At 46.7% G+C, this 26,524-nt stretch overlaps 1 protein-coding gene across 3 annotated transcripts; it reads right to left on the reverse strand.

Annotated features, from left to right (window-relative positions):
• Positions 1-336: 336 nt before the first annotated feature.
• Positions 337-26,514, reverse strand: GMFG (glia maturation factor gamma). 3 transcript variants are annotated; one of them, XM_077285881.1, is made up of 7 exons: positions 26,464-26,514; positions 17,544-17,640; positions 17,402-17,451; positions 14,342-14,391; positions 12,297-12,379; positions 3,772-3,845; positions 337-479 (listed from the first exon to the last, which is right to left on the reverse strand). In XM_077285881.1, the coding sequence occupies exons 2-7, from the start codon at positions 17,545-17,547 to the stop codon at positions 408-410; spliced, it is 333 nt and encodes a 110-aa protein (XP_077141996.1). In that variant the 5' UTR covers positions 17,548-17,640; positions 26,464-26,514; the 3' UTR covers positions 337-407. The 3 variants fall into 3 exon arrangements, with proteins under 3 accessions (XP_077141996.1, XP_077141995.1, XP_077141994.1); XM_077285880.1 differs by lacking the exon at positions 26,464-26,514 and adding an exon at positions 26,114-26,259; XM_077285879.1 differs by lacking the exon at positions 26,464-26,514 and adding an exon at positions 25,708-25,843.
• Between the last annotated feature and the right edge of the window lie 10 nt (positions 26,515-26,524).

Consider the following 26,524-nt stretch of genomic DNA (forward strand, 5'->3'; position numbering starts at 1 on the left):
GCAATTCCACATTTTAATGAACATGTTGCTTTTTTTTCCGCGATGCGATTTTTTCGCGGAAAAAAAGGCTACATTTGCACAAAAAATGCGGAATACACTTAAAATAATAGGAGGCATATGTAAGCGTTTTTTTCGCGTTTTTATCACGTTTTTATAGCGAAAAAACGCGAAAAAAAACGCGAAAAATACTGAACGTGTGCACATGGCCTTAGCCTCTCCGGCTGGAGGCAATCCAATATCTCCCTGTGTGATGAGAGCGGATTGATCCTTGGTGTCTGGAACATTTCCTGCTCCTTCTTCCCTCCTTACCGCAGAGAACAGGTCAATACTCAGCCATAGCAGAGAGTTTGTGTTTATTAGTCAAAACCATTTGTGGTCCGACACAAGAAATGTCAGTTCGGTCAATCTCAGCGAAAAAAACTCAGCCGTTCCTTCAGCCATTCTTCTGTGAGGTCACTGGTGGTCCTGATCTCAAACACCTGCACAAGGTCACAATGCAGAAGAAAGACCTTCAGAGTTATTACGTATGGGACCTAAAGGGCACTGACAACAAAAATTAACAATTCATTCAAATTTTTCACATCACAATCTGTATTAACCCCTTCATGACGTGGTGATTTTTTGTTTTCGTTTTTTCCTCCCCTTCTTCCAAAGAGACGTAACTTTGTATTTTTACAAGTTGTACTTTGGAATTACACCATTGATTTTACCATGTAGTGCACTGTAAAACGGGAAAAACGGGAAATTGCAAAAGAAAAAGTGCAATTCCGTAATTTTTGGGGGAGTTTTCTATTTACCATGTTCACAATATAGTAAAACTGATCTGTTAATATGATCCCTCAGGTCAGTACGAGTACGCAGATACCAAACATGCATAGGTTTTCTTCACTGCTATGTATAGCGAAATTCACGACCTCCTTCAGGCCGGCTTTCCGAGGAGGATCGTAATGACAGACAGGCTCACAGCCGCGGGCAGAGCTCCGCTCCATCCCTGGTTGTTAGGGGCACATGATGGCTAATTAAATCAGCCATCATGTGCGAGGAAAGATGGGGGCTCAGCGTGCAAGCTAACATCAAAGGCAGGGAGCCGGCATTTGATATACGTTTACGTCATATGTCATGAAGGGGTTAAAAAGAAATAAAAATTTTTGCAATTTTCACACCGGCCACTGGGGCTATTATAGACTCAAACTTCCTGTTCTGACAGAAAATCCACATGTACATTCACAGGAATAGACTGACTCCGACCCTGTGTGAGCATCTAATGAGCATGTGAAAAAGTCATGGGGATGGAGGAGGAGGAGGTGAGCTGTGACATCCCCTATTGTGAATGGTGGATCCTGTGTTATCTACTGTATATAGAGGTGTTATTAGTCATTGTACAGGAGGAGGAGGAGGTGAGCTGTGATATCACCTATTGTGAATGATGGATCCTGTGTTATCTACTGTATATAGAGGTGTTATCAGTCATTGTACAGGAGGAGGAGGTGAGCTGTGACATCACCTATTGTGAAGGGTGGATCCTGTGCTATCAACTGTATATAGAGGTGTTATCAGTCATTGTACAGGAGGAGGAGGTGAGCTGTGACATCACCTATTGTGAATGGTGGATCCTGTGTTATCAACTGTATATAGAGGTGTTATCAGTAATTGTACAGGAGGGGGAGGTGAGCTGTGACATCACCTATTGTGAATGGTGGATCCTGTGCTATCAACTGTATAGAGAGGTGTTATCAGTAATTGTACAGGAGGAGGGGGAGGTGAGCTGTGACATCACCTATTGTGAATGGTGGATCCTGTGTTATCTACTGTATATAGAGGAGTTATCAGTCATTGTACAGGAGGAGGAGGAGGTGAGCTGTGACATCACCTATTGTGAATGGTGTATCCTGTGTTATCTACTGTATATAGAGGTGTTATCAGTCATTGTACAGGAGGAGGAGGAGGAGAGCTGTGACATCACCTATTGTGAATGGTGGATCCTGTGTTATCTACTGTATATAGAGGTGTTATCAGTCATTACACAGGAGGAGGAGGTGAGCTGTGACATCACCTATTGTGAATGGTGGATCCTGTGTTATCTACTGTATATAGAGGTGTTATCAGTCATTGTACAGGAGGAGGAGGTGAGCTGTGACATCACCTATTGTGAATGGTGGATCCTATGTTATCTGCTGTATATAGAGGTGTTATCTGGCATTGTACAGGAGGAGGAGGGGTGAGCTGTGACATCACCTATTGTGAATGGTGGATCCTGTGTTATCTACTGTATATAGAGGTGTTATCGGTCATTGTACAGGAGGGGGAGGTGAGCTGTGACATCACCTATTGTGAATGGTGGATCCTGTGTTATCTGCTGTATATAGAGGTGTTATCTGGCATTGTACAGGAGGGGTAGGGGAGTTATGACATCACCTATTGTGAATGGTGGATCCTATGCTATCAACTGTATATAGAGGTGTTATCAGTCATTGTACAGGAGGAGGAGGTGAGCTGTGACATCACCTATTGTGAATGGTGGATCCTGTGTTATCTGCTGTATATAGAGGTGTTATCGGTCATTGTATAGGAGGAGGAGGTAAGCTGTGACATCACCTATTGTGAATGGTGGATCCTGTGTTATCTACTGTATATAGAGGTGTTATCAGTCACTGTACAGGAGGAGGAGGAGGTGAGCTGAGACATCACCTATTAAGAATGGTGAATCTTGTGTAAACAATCATTGTAATCTGTAAAGAACAGGAAGCATGAGTATAAAGTAACCCTAGTGGCCACTGTGAAAACTGCAAGATTTGTATTTTATTTTTTTTTATTACAGATTATGATATGAAATTTAAAAAAAAAAATTAATAGAAATAACAAAACATACATTTGAAATTAAATCTATAGAAATATCATAAGCAAGAGAGTAAACGGGCCCTAAATTGCACATGGAGCTAGAAAAAAACAATAGAGGAAAGTGCAAAGCATAAGATATATTAAAAATATAAATTTTATTTTAACAATGATTGAAATCGGAACAAACATACGAGACACAAGATGTGTGACTGATGAGAAATATCATACCATAAAGTATGCCCTTCAGGGTACGTACAGTCAATAGGGCTACACTGCAAGAAATAAATACAAGGTATATACAACCTGATATGATCTAAATGTTAGTGATGTACACCGGTGTAATAAGGGCATCATAATAAGACATAGTGGAATGCATAAGTATACATGGGGGATATCAAAGAAATAACAAACAATATAAATCCATGAGTATGGAATACAGATTAAGGCACAGTGGCTCGTATAATACAAAATCTCACCAGTACATACAAAATAGCACCCGACGCGCGTTTCATCACATCTAGCTTGAAACACGCGTCGGGTGCGATGCTCTATGGACTGGTGAGATTTTGTATTATACGGATTGTATATACCTTGTATTTATTTTTTGCATTGTAGATACTTTTGGGAATTTTGTAACAAAATAATTTCAGAAGTTAGTCCATGTAATGCACAGTGAGACAAAAGGACCCTTTTTGTAACTATTGCTTGACATATACCACACTAAGGCCTTTGGTGGTCTCGGGTTACCAGTGTTGCTTGCTGGACTGGGGTCCTAGGTGTGAATCCAACCATGATGGCAACTATATGTTGTCCCCTCATCTTTAAAGGTTTCTCCTTTGTACCCAGTGTCCTCACCCCCACATGTAGATAAATATTCACCCCCTAGAGGGTGCTCTCACATCTAGACTCTGCCCTTTCCTCCTGCCCTTGTACCTTGGTAAGCTCAGCAATCTGTACCAGTCTGTTCTTGCTTCCGGCGTACATCATTTGCTGCTCCGGTTTACACCCTGTAAGTAATACACGGCTTGTTAAAGGGACATTGAACATAACGGGGTAGACATATGTATCATATACACTGTAACACGTCATGAGATGATCCTCTGAATGAATGCCCTTTATCATGCTCATGTCCTATCACATAAAGCCTGTAGAAAAGCAGATACTGTGTCCTCATTCTCCAAAAGAGGAAAGCTGGTTTTGTTGCACATATCAGATTAATATGTTCTGTGCCAATTCTCATGTCTTGTAACCAGCTATAGACTCATCTTCATTAACATTCTACTAGCACTATAGGTGCTGGAACTTTTTTTCCCTTCATGCACTGTGCTTGCCATTGTCCATTGGCTTGCCATTATGAAATGAGAGCCCACTTCTCTGTTCTGCTTGAGCAGGAGCAGAGAGACAAAGACCTGCCCCTCACTTCCTGTAGAGTGACAAAAGACTAACCCTCCACTTCCTGCATCGGCAATGACCTGCCCTCATTTCCTGCAGAGAAACAAAGACCTGCCCCTACTTCCTGTAGAGAGACAATGACTCACCTCCACTTCCTGCAGAGAAACAAAGACCTGCCCCTACTTCCTGTAGAGAGACAATGACTCACGTCCACTTCCTGTAGAGAAACAAAGACCCACTCCCACTTTCTGTAGATAGACAATGACCCACCTCCACTTCCTGTAGAGAGACAAAGTCCTGCCCCCACTTCTTGTAGAGAGACAATGACCCACCCCCACTTACTGTAGAGGCAATGACCCGCTATCACTTCCTGTAGAGTCAATGACCCACCACCACTTCCTGTAGAGAGACAGTGACCTGCCAACACTTCCTGTAGAGAGGTAATGACCAGTCCCCACTTCCTCTAGAGAGACAATGACAAGGCCCCACTGCCTATAGAGAAACAATGAACCATCCCCACTTCCTGCAGACAATGACCTGCCCTCACTTCCTGTGGAGAGACACTGACCCATTCCAATTTCCTTTAGAGACAATAACCCGCCCTCACTTCCTGTAGAAACAATGACCTGCCCTAACTTTCTGTAGAGACAATGACCCACACCCACTTCCTGTAGAGACAATGACCCACACCCACTTCCTGTACACAAAAGACCCACACCCACTTCCTATAGACAATGATCCATATCCGTGTCCTGTAGACAATGACCAGCATCCACTTCCTGTAGAGACAATGACCCATTCTCACTTCCTGTAGTGAGACAATGACCCATCCCCACTTCCTGTGGACAATGACCTGTCCCCACTTCCGGTACAGACAATAACCCGTCCCCACTTCCGGTAGAGAGACAATGACCCGCCCTCACTTCCTATAGATAATGACCCGCCCCCACTTCCTGTAGAGACAATGACCCGCCCCCACTTCCTGTAGAGACAATGACCCGCCCCCACTTCCTGTAGAGACAATGACCCACCCCCACTTCCTGTAGAGATAATGACCCGCCCCCACTTCCTATAGACAATGAGCCGACCCCACTTCCTATAGATAATGACCCGCCCCCACTTCCTGTAGAGACAATGACCCGCCCCCACTTCCTGTAGAGACAATGACCCACCCCCACTTCCTGTAGAGATAATGACCCGCCCCCACTTCCTATAGACAATGACCCGCCCCCACTTCCTATAGATAATGACCCGCCCCCACTTCCTGTAGAGACAATGACCCGCCCCCACTTCCTGTAGAGACAATGACCCGCCCCCACTTCCTGTAGAGACAATGACCCGCCCCCACTTCCTGTAGAGACAATGACCCACCCCCACTTCCTGTAGAGATAATGACCCGCCCCCACTTCCTATAGACAATGAGCCGACCCCACTTCCTGTAAAAACAATGACCCGCCCCTACTTCCTGTAGAGACAATGACCCACCCCCACTTCCTGTAGAGACAATGACCCACCCTCACTTCCTATAGACAATGACCCACCCTCACTTTCTGTAGAGACAATGACCCGCCCCCACTTCCTGTAGACAATGACCCGCCCCCACTTCCTATAGATAATGACCCGCCCCCACTTCCTGTAGAGACAATGACCCACCCCCACTTCCTGTAGAGACAATTACCCGCCCCCACTTCCTATAGACAATGACCCACCCCCACTTCCTATAGACAATGACCCACCCCCACTTCCTATAGACAATGACCCGCCTCCACTTCCTATAGACAATGACCCACCCCCACTTCCTGCAGAGAAACAAAGACCTGCCCCTACTTCCTGTAGAGAGACAATGACTCACATCCACTTCCTGTAGAGAAACAAAGACCCACCCCCACTTTCTGTAGATAGACAATGACCCACCTCCACTTCCTGTAGAGAGACAATGACCTGCCCCCACTTCTTGTAGAGAGACAATGACCCACCCCCACTTACAGTAGAGGCAATGACCCGCTATCACTTCCTGTAGAGTCAATGACCCACCACCACTTCCTGTAGAGAGACAGTGACCTGCCACCACTTCCTGTAGAGAGGTAATGACCAGTCCCCACTTCCTCTAGAGAGACAATGACAAGGCCCCACTGCCTATAGAGAAACAATGAACCATCCCCACTTCCTGCAGACAATGACCTGCCCTCACTTCCTGTGGAGAGACACTGACCCATTCCAATTTCCTTTAGAGACAATAACCCGCCCTCACTTCCTGTAGAAACAATGACCTGCCCTAACTTTCTGTAGAGACAATGACCCACACCCACTTCCTGTACACAAAAGACCCACACCCACTTCCTATAGACAATGATCCATATCCATGTCCTGTAGACAATGACCAGCATCCACTTCCTGTAGAGACAATGACCCATTCTCACTTCCTGTAGTGAGACAATGACCCATCCCCACTTCCTGTGGACAATGACCTGTCCCCACTTCCGGTACAGACAATAACCCGTCCCCACTTCCGGTAGAGAGACAATGACCCGCCCTCACTTCCTGTAGAGAAACAATGACCCGTCCCCACTTCAGGGAGAGAGAAAGTGACCCGTAGAAACAATGACCCGTCCCAACTTTCTGTAGACAATGACACGCCCCCACTTCCTGTAGATACAATGACCCGCACCCACTTCCTATAGACAATGACCCATACCCACTTCCTGTAGAGACAATGACCCGCCCCCACTTCCTGTAGAGACAATGACCCGCCCCCACTTCCTATAGACAATGACCCGCATCCACTTCCTGTAGAGACAATGACCCACCCCCACTTCCTATAGACAATGACCCGCATCCACTTCCTGTAGAGACAATGACCCGCCCCCACTTCCTATAGACAATGACCCGCCCCCACTTCCTGTAGAGACAATGACCTGTCCCTACTTCCTTTAGAGACAATAACCCACCCCCACTTCCTATAGACAATGACCCGCCCTCACTTCCTGTACAGACAATGACCCGCCCCCACTTCCTGTAGAGACAATGACCCGCCCCCACTTCTTGTAGAGACAATGACCCGTCCCCACTTCCTGTAGAGACAATGACCCACCCCCACTTCCTGTAGAGATAATGACCCGCCCCCACTTCCTATAGACAATGAGCCGACCCCACTTCCTGTAAAAACAATGACCCGCCCCCACTTCCTGTAGAGACAATGACCCACCCCCACTTCCTGTAGAGACAATGACCCACCCTCACTTCCTATAGACAATGACCCACCCTCACTTTCTGTAGAGACAATGACCCGCCCCCACTTCCTGTAGACAATGACCCGCCCCCACTTCCTATAGATAATGACCCGCCCCCACTTCCTGTAGAGACAATGACCCGCCCCCACTTCCTGTAGAGACAATGACCCGCCCCCACTTCCTATAGACAATGACCCGCATCCACTTCCTGTAGAGACAATGACCCACCCCCACTTCCTATAGACAATGACCCGCATCCACTTCCTGTAGAGACAATGACCCGCCCCCACTTCCTATAGACAATGACCCGCCCCCACTTCCTGTAGAGACAATGACCTGTCCCTACTTCCTTTAGAGACAATAACCCACCCCCACTTCCTATAGACAATGACCCGCCCTCACTTCCTGTACAGACAATGACCCGCCCCCACTTCCTGTAGAGACAATGACCCGCCCCCACTTCTTGTAGAGACAATGACCCGTCCCCACTTCCTGTAGAGACAATGACCCACCCCCACTTCCTGTAGAGATAATGACCCGCCCCCACTTCCTATAGACAATGAGCCGACCCCACTTCCTGTAAAAACAATGACCCGCCCCCAATTCCTGTAGAGACAATGACCCACCCCCACTTCCTGTAGAGACAATGACCCACCCTCACTTCCTATAGACAATGACCCACCCTCACTTTCTGTAGAGACAATGACCCGCCCCCACTTCCTGTAGACAATGACCCGCCCCCACTTCCTATAGATAATGACCCGCCCCCACTTCCTGTAGAGACAATGACCTGCCCCCACTTCCTGTAGAGACAATGACCCGCCCCCACTTCCTGTAGAGACAATGACCCACCCCCACTTCCTGTAGAGATAATGACCCGCCCCCACTTCCTATAGACAATGAGCAGACCCCACTTCCTGTAAAAACAATGACCCACCCCCACTTCCTGTAGAGACAATGACCCACCCCCACTTCCTGTAGAGACAATGACCCACCCTCACTTCCTATAGACAATGACCCACCCTCACTTTCTGTAGAGACAATGACCCGCCCCCACTTCCTGTAGACAATGACCCGCCCCCACTTCCTATAGATAATGACCCGCCCCCACTTCCTGTAGAGACAATGACCCGCCCCCACTTCCTGTAGAGACAATTACCCGCCCCCACTTCCAATAGACAATGACCCACCCCCACTTCCTATAGACAATGACCCACCCCCACTTCCTATAGACAATGACCCGCCTCCACTTCCTATAGACAATGACCCGCCTCCACTTCCTATAGACAATGACCCACCCCCACTTCCTATAGACAATGACCCGCCTCCACTTCCTGTAGAGACAATGACCCGCCCCCACTTCCTGTAGAGACAATGACCCGCCCCCACTTCCTATAGACAATGACCCGCCCCCACTTCCTATAGACAATGACCCACCCCCACTTCCTATAGACAATGACCCGCCTCCACTTCCTGCAGAGACAATGACCTGCCCCCACTTCCTGTAGAGACAATGACCCGCCCCCACTTCCTATAGACAATGACCCGCCTCCACTTCCTATAGACAATGACCCACCCCCACTTCCTATAGACAATGACCCGCCTCCACTTCCTGTAGAGACAATGACCCGCCCCCACTTCCTGTAGAGACAATGACCCGCCCCCACTTCCTGTAGAGACAATGACCCGCCCCCACTTCCTGTAGACAATTACCCGCCCCCACTTCCTATAGATAATGACCCGCCCCCACTTCCTGTAGAGACAATGACCCGCCCCCACTTCCTGTAGAGAATGACCCGCCCCCACTTCCTGTAGAGACAATGACCCACCCCCACTTCCTGTAGAGATAATGACCCGCCCCCACTTCCTATAGACAATGAGCAGACCCCACTTCCTGTAAAAACAATGACCCGCCCCCACTTCCTGTAGAGACAATGACCCACCCCCACTTCCTGTAGTGACAATGACCCACCCTCACTTCCTATAGACAATGAGCAGACCCCACTTCCTGTAAAAACAATGACCCACCCTCACTTTCTGTAGAGACAATGACCCGCCCCCACTTCCTGTAGACAATGACCCGCCCCCACCTCCTATAGATAATGACCCGCCCCCACTTCCTGTAGAGACAATGACCCGCCCCCACTTCCTGTAGAGACAATTACCCGCCCCCACTTCCAATAGACAATGACCCACCCCCACTTCCTATAGACAATGACCCACCCCCACTTCCTATAGACAATGACCCGCCTCCACTTCCTATAGACAATGACCCGCCTCCACTTCCTATAGACAATGACCCACCCCAACTTCCTATAGACAATGACCCGCCTCCACTTCCTGTAGAGACAATGACCCGCCCCCACTTCCTGTAGAGACAATGACCCGCCCCCACTTCCTATAGACAATGACCCGCCTCCACTTCCTATAGACAATGACCCACCCCCACTTCCTATAGACAATGACCCGCCTCCACTTCCTGTAGAGACAATGACCTGCCCCCACTTCCTGTAGAGACAATGACCCGCCCCCACTTCCTATAGACAATGACCCGCCTCCACTTCCTATAGACAATGACCCACCCCCACTTCCTATAGACAATGACCCGCCTCCACTTCCTGTAGAGACAATGACCCGCCCCCACTTCCTGTAGAGACAATGACCCGCCCCCACTTCCTGTAGAGACAATGACCCGCCCCCACTTCCTATAGACAATGACCCGCCTCCACTTCCTATAGACAATGACCCACCCCCACTTCCTATAGACAATGACCCGCCCCCACTTCCTGTAGAGACAATGACCCGCCCCCACTTCCTATAGACAATGACCTGCCTCCACTTCCTGTAGACAATGACCCACCCTCACTTCCTATAGACAATGACCCGCCCCCACTTCCTGTAGAGACAATGACCCGCCCCCACTTCCTGTAGAGACAATTACCCGCCCCCACTTCCAATAGACAATGACCCACCCCCACTTCCTATAGACAATGACCCACCCCCACTTCCTATAGACAATGACCCGCCTCCACTTCCTATAGACAATGACCCGCCTCCACTTCCTATAGACAATGACCCACCCCAACTTCCTATAGACAATGACCCGCCTCCACTTCCTGTAGAGACAATGACCCGCCCCCACTTCCTGTAGAGACAATGACCCGCCCCCACTTCCTATAGACAATGACCCGCCTCCACTTCCTATAGACAATGACCCACCCCCACTTCCTATAGACAATGACCCGCCTCCACTTCCTGTAGAGACAATGACCTGCCCCCACTTCCTGTAGAGACAATGACCCGCCCCCACTTCCTATAGACAATGACCCGCCTCCACTTCCTATAGACAATGACCCACCCCCACTTCCTATAGACAATGACCCGCCTCCACTTCCTGTAGAGACAATGACCCGCCCCCACTTCCTGTAGAGACAATGACCCGCCCCCACTTCCTGTAGAGACAATGACCCGCCCCCACTTCCTATAGACAATGACCCGCCTCCACTTCCTATAGACAATGACCCACCCCCACTTCCTATAGACAATGACCCGCCCCCACTTCCTGTAGAGACAATGACCCGCCCCCACTTCCTATAGACAATGACCTGCCTCCACTTCCTGTAGACAATGACCCACCCTCACTTCCTATAGACAATGACCCGCCCCCACTTCCTGTAGAGACAATGACCCGCCCCCACTTCCTGTAGACAAAGCTCCACCCCAGCTCTCACAGAGATAATATCCCTCCCCCAGGTCCAGTAACTCTTCTTGCTGTCTCTGCGGCACATTACACGGGTTAAACATCATTCTTAAACAAAGTGATTTGCAGACAAACACATATAACGCTGAACATTCCCAGACCCGGCAGAGTCTCCCGCAGCTACAGACACCGACGCTGAGTTATTACAGGCGAGCACAGGATCAATCGTAAACGCTCCCATAAATTTGTCACAATTCCTACTTTAGAGAAAATCTAATGGCAGCTCCGGCAATATCTCTGCTCAGAGAATGTGCTACGAGAATTTATACCCAATGGAGCACATTTACTTAAGACCAGCATTTCATATGCCTTAAAGGGATCGTGCAGCTCAGCTCACCTCTGCATCTGGGTATAAGTAGCAGGACGCCTGCACAATCAGCAGGTGTGTCAGCAGAGGACAACAGTGTGTACAGGAAAAAAGCTTCTCCATTCCTTAGCTCCACACTGAGGTATGATGGGAGAAAAAAATGTAAAAGTGAAAAAAAAAAATCTTTGTTACAATAATCTAAAAAGTTTTCTCTGAAGGAAAACTATCTGGCGGCCACTACAGGAAAAAGGTGGTACTGCATGGTGCTCACTAAGGCTACGTTCACATTTGCGTTGTTGGGCGCAGCGTCGGCGACGCAACCAACAACGCATGTACACAACGCAGCGTTTTGCGACGCATGCGTTGTCATAAGATCCTACAGATCGGGACTTTCGGCGCAGGGAAAACGCTACAAGTAGCGTCCCCTGCGCCCTGTCTTGTGCGTCTATATGACGCATGCGTCGTAAAACGCAGTACATCGCATACCAGCGCATGTCCATGCGCCCCCCCATGTTAAAGATAGGGGCGCATGACGCATGCGTCGACGACGCTGCGCCAAACAACGCAAATGTGAACGTAGCCTACAACGGCCACGTAGTTCTGTACTGTGGTCCTCTGGAGCAAGAGCTGCTCTGTGCTTAGTTTTGTGCTCTGACAGATATGGGAACACTACAAGGGACGGCTCCCACCCACACCTGACTGCAAGGAGAAAACTAGGCATCCGCTTTTGAGTTTCTCCCATAATATCATTATTTTAATGTTCACTTACCTACTGGACTGGAAAATATCATACACAGTGGGTAAGAGATCCTCCCGTCATCGTGCGCGTACCTATAACTGTACACCAGGAACGTGGCCGAAGGTCAAGGAAATCACATGCATTGTACAGAATAATTATAGAATTGGATAGATGATAGATAATAGATAGATAATAGATAGATAATAGACAGATGATAGATAGACAGATGATAGATAGATAGACAGACAGATAGATAGATAGATAATACATGGATAATAGATAGATGATATATAGATAGATAATAGATAGATAATAGATAGATAGATACAGTTAGGTCCATATATATTTGGACAGAGACAACATTTTTCTAATTTTGGTTATAAACATTACCACAATGAATTTTAAACAAAACAATTCAGATGCAGTTGAAGTTCAGACTTTCAGCTTTCATTTGAGGGTATCCACATTAAAATTGGATGAAGGGTTTAGAAGTTTCAGCTTCTTAACATGTGCCACCCTGTTTTTAAAGGGACCAAAAGTAATTGGACAGATTCAATAATTTTAAATAAAATGTTCATTTCTAGTACTTGGTTGAAAACCCTCTGTTGGCAATGACTGCCTGAAGTCTTGAACTCATGGACATCACCAGACGCTGTGTTTCCTCCTTTTTGATGCTCTGCCAGGCCTTCACTGCGGTGGTTTTCAGTTGCTGTTTGTCTGTGGGCCTTTCTGTCTGAAGTTTAGTCTTTAACAAGTGAAATGCATGCTCAGTTGGGTTGAGATCAGGTGACTGACTTGGCCATTCAAGAATATTCCACTTCTTTGCTTTAATAAACTCCTGGGTTGCTTTGGCTTTATGTTTTGGGTCATTGTCCATCTGTAGTATGAAACGACGACCAATCAGTTTGGCTGGATCTGAGCACACAGTATGGCTCTGAATACCTCAGAATTCATTCGGCTGCTTCTGTCCTGTGTCACATCATCAATAAACACTAGTGACCCAGTGCCACTGGCAGCCATGCATGCCCAAGCCATCACACTGTCTCCGCCGTGTTTTACAGATGATGTGGTATGCTTTGGGTCATGAGCTGTACCACGCCTTTGCCATGCTTTTCTCTTTCCATCATTCTGGTAGAGGTTGATCTTGGTTTCATCTGTCCAAAGAATGTTCTTCCAGAACTGTGCTGGCTTTTTTAGATGTTTTTTAGCAAAGTCCAGTCTAGCCTTTTTATTCTTGATGCTTATGAGTGGCTTGCACCGTGCAGTGAACCCTCTGTATTTACTTTCATGCAGTCTTCTCTTTATGGTAGATTTGGATATTGATACGCCGACCTCCGGGAGAGTGTTGGTCACTTGGTTGGCTGTTGTGAAGGGGTTTCTCTTCACCATGGGGATTATTCTGCGATCATCCACCGCTGTTGTCTTTCGTGGGCGCCCAGGTCTTTTTGCATTGATGAGTTCACCAGTGCTTTCTTTCTTTCTCAGGATGTACCAAACTGTATATTTTGCCACTCCTAATATTGTAGCAATTTCTCGGATGGGTTTTTTCTGTTTTCGCAGCTTAAGGATGGCTTGTTTCACCTGCATGGAGAGCTCCTTTGACCGCATGTTTACTTCACAGCAAAACCTTCCAAATACAAGCACCACACTTCAAATCAACTCCAGACCTTTTATCTGCTTAATTGAGAATGACATAATGAAGGGATTACCCACACCTGTCCATGAAATAGCCTTGGAGTCAATTGTCCAATTACTTTTGGTCCCTTTAAAAACAGGGTGGCACATGTTAAGGAGCTGAAACTCCTAAACCCTTCATCCAATTTTAATGTGGATACCCTCAAATGAAAGCTGAAAGTCTGAACTTCAAATGCATCTGAATTGTTTTGTTTAAAATTCATTGTGGTAATGTCTATAACCAAAATAAGAAAAATGTTGTCTCTGTCCAAATATATATGGACCTAACTGTAGATAGATAGATAGATAGATAGATAGATAGTACAGAACTAGAGGAGAATGGACAGGAACTATCTAAAGTACAAAAATTTCTTTGTAATGAAGGTGATTTGTCCGGATATCGAGGCTGACGCTCCGGGAGTTCGTTCTGTAGATCATCGGGGGAAATGTCCTGAAACACATAATTCTGAGTTTAGTCCCTGGAATTAGTCTTAGGACTCTTTCACACGTCCTGATTTTTCTGGTCCTGGAGATATCAGTGTCTGTGTGTGTAATATTTATGGCATACGTGTGCCGCCCTTGTAAAGCATCAGTATCACATGTACCGACGCCTGGGAAGCAGTGGTTCTGTTCACGTTGTTCCCCGGTGCCAGGTGCGGAAGACAGCTCTTATCATTCTCCCCTGATCACACTGCAATCAGCGCTAGCAGGGGAGAATATTGAGAGTTGTATTCAACTGATAACAGCGAGAGCAGCTGGCAGCTGATGGGAGTATTGATCAGCCGCCACCTGCGCTATAAAATTTTATTTTTTTTTTAATTACGTGGGTTTTCCCTGTATTTGGCCTCTGAACTGCGGTGAACTTACTGACTTTCTCAGGCTGCTGAGGTCACCACAGTTCAGCCCGGCTGGGAACGCAGCCTCAGTGACCAACAGTAACCTTGATAACATCACCACTGGTCACTGACACTGCATTCGCAGCAGCTCATTTGTCACAATACGTATTGTGACCCAACGGGTGGTCGGTGAGCGGATGGCGCAAAACACACACAAGGGGATGGTATTGGGGAGAGAAAGACCCTACAGATAGGGAAATGGGAGCTGTCCCTGCACTCCCCTAATGCCCTAAGCGGGTCCTTCCCCCCGCTGCTGTCACAAACCTAAGTCCCTCGCTGTCACCTAATACTGCCTTGGCTAGTGCACTTGCCGGCAAGGAGCACTAGACGCACCACTGCAGATAAAACAACACAGGGGACAGTGACAAACACCAAAGGGACAAGGTGAAAATACAGCACTTAGCTTCCAGACAGTGCTGCCAAGCTCCACACCATAGATAGCACAGCAACAGGACTCCAAACACCAGAAATGGCTCACACCAGAGAGCTGCTCCTGCTAGGCTGGTCTCCAAAGATAAACTCTATCACCAGTCAGCTATTGCATCAGGTGACCATTTAAAGGATTGTGGGAGTGGTCACCACCACATCAGCTGACCTAACCGCACTGCAGTTACACCAGATTGCTATGGGGGAGGGGTACTGACATTAACCCCCAATGGACTGAAAGGAAAAAAAGCTACATTTAAACAAAGTGGAACAAGAGCTGTCACAAATCCAAAAATAGCCCGTGACATCATTCACCAGTAGTTCTCAGCCTGGACAGTCCCCCAGACATGGATTATGGCGTGGGACAGAACGAAGGACAGGTGAGGGATATGCTTGTTTTTTATTTTTGTTTCCTTACAGGAGACGAGGGCTACAATAGAATGGGCGTTAGGGGAGTTTAACTGTGTTTGTTATTTTTAAATAAAAAAGTAAAAGTGTGTTTTGTTTTATCTCTAAAAAAAGACTTTATTCTGGCCGTGTCTTTATTTACCATATAACTTTAGGATTAGTAATGGATAGGTGTCTTATAAACACTTCTCCATTACTAACCTGTGGGCTTGAAGTCACCTGAAAATACAAAGCTGACTTCAACCCCACAAATATTAACCCCACTTGCTACCGCCAAAGGTCAAGTGGGAAGAGCGAGGCTAAGCGCCAGAATTGGTGCATCTTGTAGATGTGCCTTTTCTGGGAAGTTGTGGGCTGCTATTTTTAGGCTGGGGAGGGGGTCAATATCCATGGCCCCTTACCAGCCTGAGAATACCAGCCCCCAGCTATGAGCTTTAGCAACAAAAATGGGGGGAGGACCCCATGCCGTTTTTTTAAATTATTTATTTAAATAATTTAAAAATAAGGCGTGGGGACCCCTCTATTCTTGATAACCAGCCTTGCAAAAGCTGACAGCTGAGGGTTGCAGAGCCGAGCTGTGAGTTTTGCCTGCCAGTTTAGCAAAAATACAAGGGAACCCCACGTCATTTTTTAATTTCATTTATTTATAGCACAGGTGGCGGGTGATGAATACTCCCATCAGTCGCCGTCTGCCCTCTGTTATTAGCGGCAGCAGGTGTAAGCTGATGGGAGTAGTAGACCCATCAGCCACCGCCTGCCCTCACTCTTATCAGTTGAGTGTAACTTTCAACATTCTCCCCTGCTTGCGCTGATCGCAGGGGAGAATGATGAGAGCCATCATCAGCACCCGACACCGGACAAAAGCGCGAACAGTACCGCTGCTTCCCAGGTGCCGGTACGTCTCACACTGATGACAAGCACAGATCCGTTCACTTGAATGGGTCTACCTGTGGAAGTGTCTCCGGTACATGTGAAAACTGTCACCACACATACCATAGACACTGACGTGTGAAAGAGGCCTTAGGGTTCGCTCCCACTTGCAATGGAATCAGGCAAGTGCAATCCAATGAAAAAAATCGGATTGCACTGTGCCCAATGTTAACTTATGGGGCAGCTCACATCTGCCATAATTTTCTCATGCCGCTTCGGCAGCATGGTGCAATTGCATTGGAGAACTGGATCGCACGCACCCATATCAGTCAGTGGGTGAGTGTGAAACATCGCACTGCACTCGGATATCACCCGAGTGCAGTGCGATTCCCGCAAACACCTGCAATGGAGGAGATGTAGAAATTACTTTCTCCGTCTCCTTCGCACCTGTGCTTGTGATCCTCTCACGTGAGACCACCGGAGCACGGTAGCATGGCACTCCTTACACTCTCAGGAGAACTGAAGCCGAGGTCATCAGCATATACATCCAATGGTCTCGTATCCGATGTCATACGCTAGTGTGACTCCGGCCTTAGGGTCAGGGCTATAGGTGGCCACACAATGTCAGCTCAACGGTGTTCCTCCAGACCCTGCACAGACATGCACGCTCCTCATCTGACCCCCACACACACGGACGCTCTATATAGAGAAAAGGCGATAGCACACTGTCATTCACCACCGGTAGCAACTTTTTACCCAGGACACAGGCTATCAGGGCATGCTGGGAGTTGTAGTTGGGCATCAGGTGAGCCACATTTTGGAAACCTGTACTCTAGGGAAACACATTTTTGGATGACTTACCACGAATTCCTCCTCCAGGACCACCAGCTGCTTCTCCTTGTCGATCTTCACTATGAAAGAGACAAGAATAATGAGCTCTTGTCCTCCGGTAATACACAACCCTGAGGAGCGTCCCGCGGGATCCTCACAGTCGGTCACTCACTCATGATGGCGGCATTATTGGTCTCCTTCCGGAAGCGGAACTTCCTCAGCTTCTCTCTGAGATCAGGGTCCACGTCACACACCACCAGCGAGTCTGACTGATGACAGAGTGGTGACAGGAAAACTCATTGACCTTGGAATCATTTTTTATGTCCTATTTAGTCGTTTACATAGGTTCACACTTGTTCATTTTTACAAAGATTTCATCGAGGATTCCACACCAAAGTCAGAGTGAAATTCACATTTTTTTTTAATAAAAAACGTCTTCACAGACATCAGGATTTTTTTGTTTGGATTTCTTGTGCCATCACAAAATGTAGTTTACCATGGAAATAAGAAAAAAGCTAATAAATAGCCATTCAGAACAACAACTGTGTGGATCTGCAGCAGTGCCAACTACAAATCCAAGGCAGAAACACGGGGGTCTTCATCTTCCATGTTGCTCAGTCACCCAGTCATACCCCTAACCTTTTCTTATTCTTTTACCTACGTCCATTATGTAATTAAAGATGACCTGTCACCAAATCAAAAGTGACCAGTTTTTGCCCTTATTGTATGCTCATTTCTTCCCTGAGTAATCCATTTTTTGTTTTATTAAAATCGACCATACGGTTCCAAAGATATGGACCTTTATATTTATGTATAAGGTTTGTACCGTGGGGGCGTGGCTCACAGCATAATTATGCAAAGAATACTAAAGACACGACCCAGAGGATCCTGTCAGCCACGCCCCTTGGTGAAGACCATAAGAATGAGTACTAAGTATAAAGGCCCATAACTCTGGAACCACATGGTGGATTTTAATAAAACAAAAAACAGAGTAATCAGGGGAGCAGTGGGGATAAAATAAAATAAAACAAATGACCACTTTTGAGCTGGTGAGAGTTTCTTGAGCTGTTCACTGTTTACATCAAGAGCAGATTTGGGCTGATCGGTGGGTGCATTCGGTCTTGGGAAAACCCTTATAATTAAACTGAGCAGTCTCGGAATAAGATATCCCCTGTGTGAATAAGATTCGAGTCGCTCAACAGCAGGAATAAGAATAATTGTAGAGACAATGAGTGTACTATGGTTCACACAAATGGACACTAACACTAAGCCGGGGCCGCAGGTCTCGTGTATAAAAATAAATGAGCTGAACTCATCCTTGTTTTCCATCCATGAATAAGCCCCAACACGTCCTCACCATCTTAAGAGCAATAATTATGTCCCCATATTCCATACTCCAATGACTGGCTGAGATATGAGTGGGGGGATTAAATAATATAATTACACCGGTTTATAACTTGAGTAACAAGACAAGGAAACTAGGCAGCAGTCCAATGAGATCTCATTCTTGGCACCCACTTGGTTTTGAAATGCCCTTTAGATGAAACTCAAAATGAATTATGTGCCAAGATGTATTGAAATTGACAGGAAGACTGTCAAGGTGGAGGAAGAGCAGCTGAAGACATTGCCAGCAGGCTACATTAAGTTTTGCTAAAGTGTCACAGTTGTCAGCCTACTGTTGTGTGTGAACTGGAGTAATCTAGTTAATTGCCTCATGTGAGATGGTCTAATGAATCATGGTTGCTAATAGCATTGTGTTACGTGTGCTGTATAGGAAAGTGCCAGTTAAATATCTTATATTAGTACCAGACATATGGGCACCGTACTCATTGTCAGGTATACGTAGGAGTCATCACATACTTCCTTCTGTCTGATCTTTGAATTTTGTAGAAGCCTTAACAAAAGGAGTCTACAACACCACCTCAAAACTTCACATGGGCTATCATGTGGTTACCGCTACGGCTATGAAGAATCCCTCACGTGTAAACAATGCATATAGGGGGGACTTTGGAGGGGTTCACCATTTTCATGTCTTTTGTGGGGATTGCTCGGTAGGTAGTGAGTTCCTTTATGGTTACACAATATTACATGTCACAAGGCGCTAGATGGTTAAACTGTCTTAGCAGAAGTAGTCAGACATTATATAGCCTGCTTGCAACGTCTTCAGCTGCTCTTCCTCCACATTGACACAGTCTCTGTCATTCTCAATGCGTATTGGCGCACACTCAGTGCTTGTCATAGCCCCTCACTTGCTCACCTCTTGGCAGCATTGCCCTGAGGCAAGCACTTATGGCGCTGACTAGCACACTGCCTTTCCTGTTGTAGTATGAATTTTCTTAAAGGGTATGGGTCACACCACCTAAGAATTTGCCACCTCTACTCAGTGGAACCCAACAGGTCCTCTTTTATCTTTACAATAAATATGTCTTCTATTGGCGCTATCTAGTGGAGGCTTCATATTACAAGAATATTACCTTTTTGCTACACTGTGCTGCATTTACAATGGTCAACAAATGACTTTGCAGCCCATCAGATGGAAAGTGCAGCACAAGTTCTACTCGCTGACTAATCCCCATTAGACTCTGCAGATTACAAAATCCTGATGTGTGCAATCTACAACCACAAGGCTGACATTGCATCATCTGTATTCTCTGTGTGCAATATACCACCTGCAACATATAAATTGCCAACTGAGCAATCTTTTTGTTCTTTTGCTCACGAAGGCTCTTTCGTTAAAATTGGATCCTGTCAATTATTGAAGCAGGGATTGGAAAATGGTGTAATGGTGGTTCCTGGTCTGTAATTAGTGGTGGGGAAAGACTTGGAAATAAACTCCTTTCCCTGCTTTTTGTGACGCTGTAGCCACCACTAGGGGGAGCTCATTGAAAACATGCAAATACAACTCCAATTGAGTACCGGCACTAGCTGTACAGAATCATATTTAGTGAGCTCCCTCTAGTGGTGGCTGTATAAATCTGTATGTAGTGAGCTCCCTCTAGTAGTGGCTGTATAAATCTGTATGTAGTGAGCTCCCCCTAGTGGTGGCTGTATAAATCTGTATGTAGTGAGCTCCCCCTAGTGGTGGCTGTATAAATCTGTATGTAGTGAGCTCCCTCTAGTAGTGGCTGTATAAATCTGTATGTAGTGAGCTCCCTCTAGTAGTGGCTGTATAAATCTCTATGTAGTGAGCTCCTCCTAGTGGTAGCTGTATAAATCTGTATGTAGTGAGCTCCTCCTAGTGGTAGCTGTATAAATCTGTATGTAGTGAGCTCCCCCTAGTGGTGGCTGTATAAATCTGTATGTAGTGAGCTCCCCCTAGTGGTGGCTGTATAAATCTGTATGTAGTGAGCTCCCTCTAGTAGTGGCTGTATAAATCTGTATGTAGTGAGCTCCCTCTAGTAGTGGCTGTATAAATCTCTATGTAGTGAGCTCCTCCTAGTGGTAGCTGTATAAATCTGTATGTAGTGAGCTCCTCCTAGTGGTAGCTGTATAAATCTGTATGTAGTGAGCTCCCCCTAGTGGTGGCTGTATAAATCTGTATGTAGTGCGCTTCCCATAGTGTTGGTTGTATAAATCTGTATGTGGTGAGCTCCCTCTAGTGGTGGCTGTATAAATTCATATACAATACATATCACTCATCACACCACTCAGTGTTACACATCTACAGGTGCTTCTCACTAAATTAGAATATCATCGAAAAGTTAATTTATTTCAGTTCTTCAATACAAAAAGTTAAACTCCTATATTATATAGAGACATTACACACAGATGGATCTATTTCATGTGTTTATTTCTGCTAATGTTGATGATTATGGCTTACAGCCAATGAAATCTTCCTCTTGACAATACTCCATAGATTCTCTATGGGGTTAATGTCAGGTGAGTTTGCTGCCAATCAAGCACTCTGATACTGCTGTTTGTACACCAGGTATTGGTACTTTTGGCAGTGTGGACAGGGGCCAAGTCCTGCTGGAGAATGAAAGTTCCATCTCCATAAAGCTGTCGGCAGAGGGCAGCATGAAGTGCTCTAAAATTTCCTGGTAGACGGCTGCGCTGCCTTTGGTCTTGATAAATCACAGTGGACCTACACATGAAGATGACATGGCTCCCCAAACCATCACTGATTGTGGAGACTTCACACTAGACCTCCAGCAGCTTGGATTGTGGCCTCTCCACTCTTCCTCCAGACTCTGGGACCTTGATTTCCAAATGAAATGCGACATTTACTTTCATCTGAAAACAACACCTTGGACCACTGACAACAGTCCAGTTCTTTTTCTCCTTGGCCCAGGTAAGACACTTCTGGCGTTGTCTATTGGTCATGAGTGGCTGACACAAGGAATGCGACACTTGTAGCCCACGTCCTGGACACGTCTGTGTGTGGTGGCTCTTGAAGCAATGACTCCAGCTGCAGTCCACTCCTTGTGAATCCCCCCCATGTTTTTGAATGGCCTTTTCTTAACAATCCTTTCAAGGCTGCGGTTATCCCGGTTGCTTGTGCACCTTTTTCTACCACACTCTTTCCTTCCACTCTACTTTCCATTAATCTGCTTGGATACAGCACTCTGTAAACTGCCGGCTTCTTTAGCAATGACCTTTTGTGGCTTCCCCTCCTTGTGGAGTGTGTCAGTGACTGCCTTCTGGACATCTGTCAGGTCAGCAGTCTTCCCCATGATTGTGGAGCTACTGAAACAGACTAAGGGACCTTGTTAAACACTTAAGGAAGCCTTTACAGGTGATTTTTGTTAATTATTCTAATTTACTGAGATAACGACTTTTGGGTTTTCATTGGCTGTAAGCCATAATCATCAACATTAACAGAAATAAACACATGAAATAGATCACTCTGTGTGTAATGACTCTATATATGATTTTCACTTTTTGTACTGAAGAAATAAATTAACTTTTTGATGATATTCTAATTTTGTGAGATGCACCTGTAAAATAGGGATCACTCATCGCACCGCTCAGTTATACGTATAAGGTAGGGATCACTCATCGCACCGCTCAGTTATACGTATAAGGTAGGGATCACTCATCACACCGCTCAGTTATACATATAAGGTAGGGATCACTCATCGCACCGCTCAGTTATACATATAAGGTAGGGATCACTCATCGCACCGCTCAGTTATACATATAAGGTAGGGATCACTCATCGCACCGCTCAGTTATACATATAAGGTAGGGATCACTCATCGCACCGCTCAGTTATACATATAAGGTAGGGATCACTCACCGCACCGCTCAGTTATACATATAAGGTAGGGATCACTCATCGCACCGCTCAGTGTTATACATATAAAGTAGGGATCACTCACCGCACCGCTCAGTGTTATACATATAAGGTAGGGATCAGTCATCGCACCGCTCAGTTATACATATAAGGTAGGGATCACTCACCGCACCGCTCAGTTATACATATAAGGTAGGGATCACTCATCGCACCGCTCAGTTATACATATAAGGTAGGGATCACTCATCGCACCGCTCAGTTATACATATAAGGTAGGGATCACTCATCGCACCGCTCAGTTATACATATAAGGTAGGGATCACTCACTACACCGCTCAGTTATACATATAAGGTAGGGATCACTCACCGCACCGCTCAGTTATACATATAAGGTAGGGATCACTCACCGCACCGCTCAGTGTTATACATATAAAGTAGGGATCACTCACCGCACCGCTCAGTGTTATACATATAAGGTAGGGATCAGTCATCGCACCGCTCAGTTATACATATAAGGTAGGGATCACTCACCGCACCGCTCAGTTATACATATAAGGTAGGGATCACTCATCGCACCGCTCAGTTAGGGTATGACTCCACGGTCCGTTTTCCCGGCGGGATCGCCGCAGCGGCGAAGCCGCTCGGCGCTAAGCCCCGCCCCCTTTCTGGGACGCGATGATGCCGGATGTGTACAGTACACATCCGGGATCATCGCACCCCTCGCCATAGGGCCCTGTGATATGCCTTGCGGGGACGCTGCGTCCCCGCAAGGTGTACGGACATGCTGCGTTCTGAAAAGACGCGCAGCATGTCCGGAGTCGCAGGGCCGCCGCGTGCGGGTTTCCACGCATAGTGGAGACGGGATTTCATAAAATCCCCTCCACTATGCTGGAACATCTGGACGCTGCTTGTTTGACGCTGCAGCTCTGCGCAGCGTCAAAAAAGCAGCGTTTCCTGACCGTGGAGACATACCCTCATACATATAAGGTAGGGATCACTCATCGCACCGCTCAGTTATACATATAAGGTAGGGATCACTCATCGCACCGCTCAGTTATACATATAAGGTAGGGATCACTCACTACACCGCTCAGTTATACATGTAAGGTAGGGATCACTCACCGCACCGCTCAGTTATACATATAAGGTAGGGATCACTCATCGCACCGCTCAGTGTTATACATATAAAGTAGGGATCACTCACCGCACCGCTCAGTGTTATACATATAAGGTAGGGATCAGTCATCGCACCGCTCAGTTATACATATAAGGTAGGGATCACTCACCGCACCGCTCAGTTATACATATAAGGTAGGGATCACTCATCGCACCGCTCAGTTATACATATAAGGTAGGGATCACTCATCGCACCGCTCAGTTATACATATAAGGTAGGGATCACTCATCGCACCGCTCAGTGTTATACATATAAGGTAGGGATCACTCACTACACCGCTCAGTTATACATATAAGGTAGGGATCACTCACCGCACCGCTCAGTTATACATATAAGGTAGGGATCACTCATCGCACCGCTCAGTGTTATACATATAAAGTAGGGATCACTCACCGCACCGCTCAGTGTTATACATATAAGGTAGGGATCAGTCATCGCACCGCTCAGTTATACATATAAGGTAGGGATCACTCACCGCACCGCTCAGTTATACATATAAGGTAGGGATCACTCATCGCACCGCTCAGTTATACATATAAGGTAGGGATCACTCATCGCACCGCTCAGTTATACATATAAGGTAGGGATCACTCATCGCACCGCTCAGTGTTATACATATAAGGTAGGGATCACTCATCGCACCGCTCAGTTATACATATAAGGTAGGGATCACTCATCGCACCGCTCAGTGTTATACATATAAAGTAGGGATCACTCACCGCACCGCTCAGTGTTATACATATAAGGTAGGGATCAGTCATCGCACCGCTCAGTTATACATATAAGGTAGGGATCACTCACCGCACCGCTCAGTTATACATATAAGGTAGGGATCACTCATCGCACCGCTCAGTTATACATATAAGGTAGGGATCACTCATCGCACCGCTCAGTTATACATATAAGGTAGGGATCACTCATCGCACCGCTCAGTGTTATACATATAAGGTAGGGATCACTCATCGCACCGCTCAGTTATACATATAAGGTAGGGATCACTTATCGCACCGCTCAGTTATACATATAAGGTAGGGATCACTCACCGCACCGCTCAGTTATACATATAAGGTAGGGATCACTCACCGCACCGCTCAGTGTTATACATATAAGGTAGGGATCACTCATCGCACCGCTCAGTTATACATATAAGGTAGGGATCACTTATCGCACCGCTCAGTTATACATATAAGGTAGGGATCACTCACCGCACCGCTCAGTTATACATATAAGGTAGGGATCACTCACCGCACCGCTCAGTGTTATACATATAAGGTAGGGATCACTCATCGCACCGCTCAGTTATACATATAAGGTAGGGATCACTCACCGCACCGCTCAGTGTTATACATATAAGGTAGGGATCACTCACTACACCGCTCAGTTATACATATAAGGTAGGGATCACTCACCGCACCGCTCAGTTATACATATAAGGTAGGGATCACTCACCGCACCGCTCAGTTATACATATAAGGTAGGGATCACTCATCGCACCGCTCAGTTATACATATAAGGTAGGGATCACTCACCGCACCGCTCAGTGTTATACATATAAGGTAGGGATCACTCATCGCACCGCTCAGTTATACATATAAGGTAGGGATCACTCACCGCACCGCTCAGTGTTATACATATAAGGTAGGGATCACTCATCAGATGACGTATAACGACTTATTACCTCCCATGGATAAGACATAAAATCCCCGACTATACAGAAGATATCAGACAATTGCTTCAATAACAATTCCCTGCAGGGTATTTTTTGGCTAACGCCGCCCCCGAGCACCAGTACGACTGTCCCGTACACTGCAGGCGGCCATGACTAGGGGGCTGCAGGGAGCACGGAGGTCACAGACCCCACGGAGGTCACAGACCCTATCACCCTCAGGAAGCTATCGGACGGGGAGCGGAGCGGCTGCTTACCATCCTGCGCCTGGGGCGTCTCCTCTGCCCCCAGGGTCCCCTCTGCGGGTTTTGTACCCCTGACCTGGATGACAGCAGGATGTGGGGGGCAGGCGGAGGAGGGGTGCGCGCAGCACATCTGCTCACCACATCCTGTTATCACACTCAGCACCACTTCTGGCATTTTGCCAAGGCAGAAAAAAAACGCGAACTTCAAGGAAAACGTCACTTTGCCCAGTTGGCCCTGAAATAACTTGTTGCCTCTATTCACACCCAACGTGAACGCAGAACCCACCTGGCTGCTTTATACCGAAGAGCAGTGCATTGTGGGAGCTGTCACCCGTCTGACAACAGGGCGGTGATAACTCGCAGTCAGTTACCAACGGCAACAGCGGAATCTTTGTACTCAAGCACTGCGCAGTCATACCTGTCTATAGGAAATGTACGGCAATTGTTGTTCTTCGCCACTAGATGGCAGCAGAGCGCACACTTTTTACAATTCTCACTTTCCAGGCTGCTGCAAATAATTTCTTAAAAAATATATATATTTTTTTAAGTCTTGTCTTATATCTTGGAACTACGGTAATAAGCTGAGGTCTCTTATTCGTAAATTTATTTTTGTCTTTAAACCTTAAAAAAAAAATGACTGAATAAGAAACCTGCAACAGGCCGACTGCGATGGCCCCTCTAACCCCGCACCGCCCGGTGCCTCCCCGCGGTCGCCCATCTGTCCCAGCACCGCCCGGCGCCTCCCCGCTCTTCCGCCCCAGTCCTCACACTCCTCACAACTCGTCCCGAGTCCCCGCCGCAGCAGTCACTTTAAAGCCACGCCCCCTGC

The sequence above is a fragment of the Ranitomeya variabilis genome, chromosome 2 (genome assembly GCF_051348905.1).
Source record: "Ranitomeya variabilis isolate aRanVar5 chromosome 2, aRanVar5.hap1, whole genome shotgun sequence".
Taxonomy (NCBI): domain Eukaryota; kingdom Metazoa; phylum Chordata; class Amphibia; order Anura; family Dendrobatidae; genus Ranitomeya; species Ranitomeya variabilis.

Excerpts from the sequence above, each read along its gene's own strand:
- GMFG (XM_077285879.1), bottom strand. Across the intron at positions 12,380-14,341 it reads CTCCCGGAGCGTCAGCCTCG|GTTCCTGGTGTACAGTTATA; the intron begins ATATCCGGACAA and ends ACCTTCGGCCAC. Across the intron at positions 3,846-12,296 it reads GATATTTTCCAGTCCAGTAG|GGTGTAAACCGGAGCAGCAA; the intron begins GTAAGTGAACAT and ends TATTACTTACAG.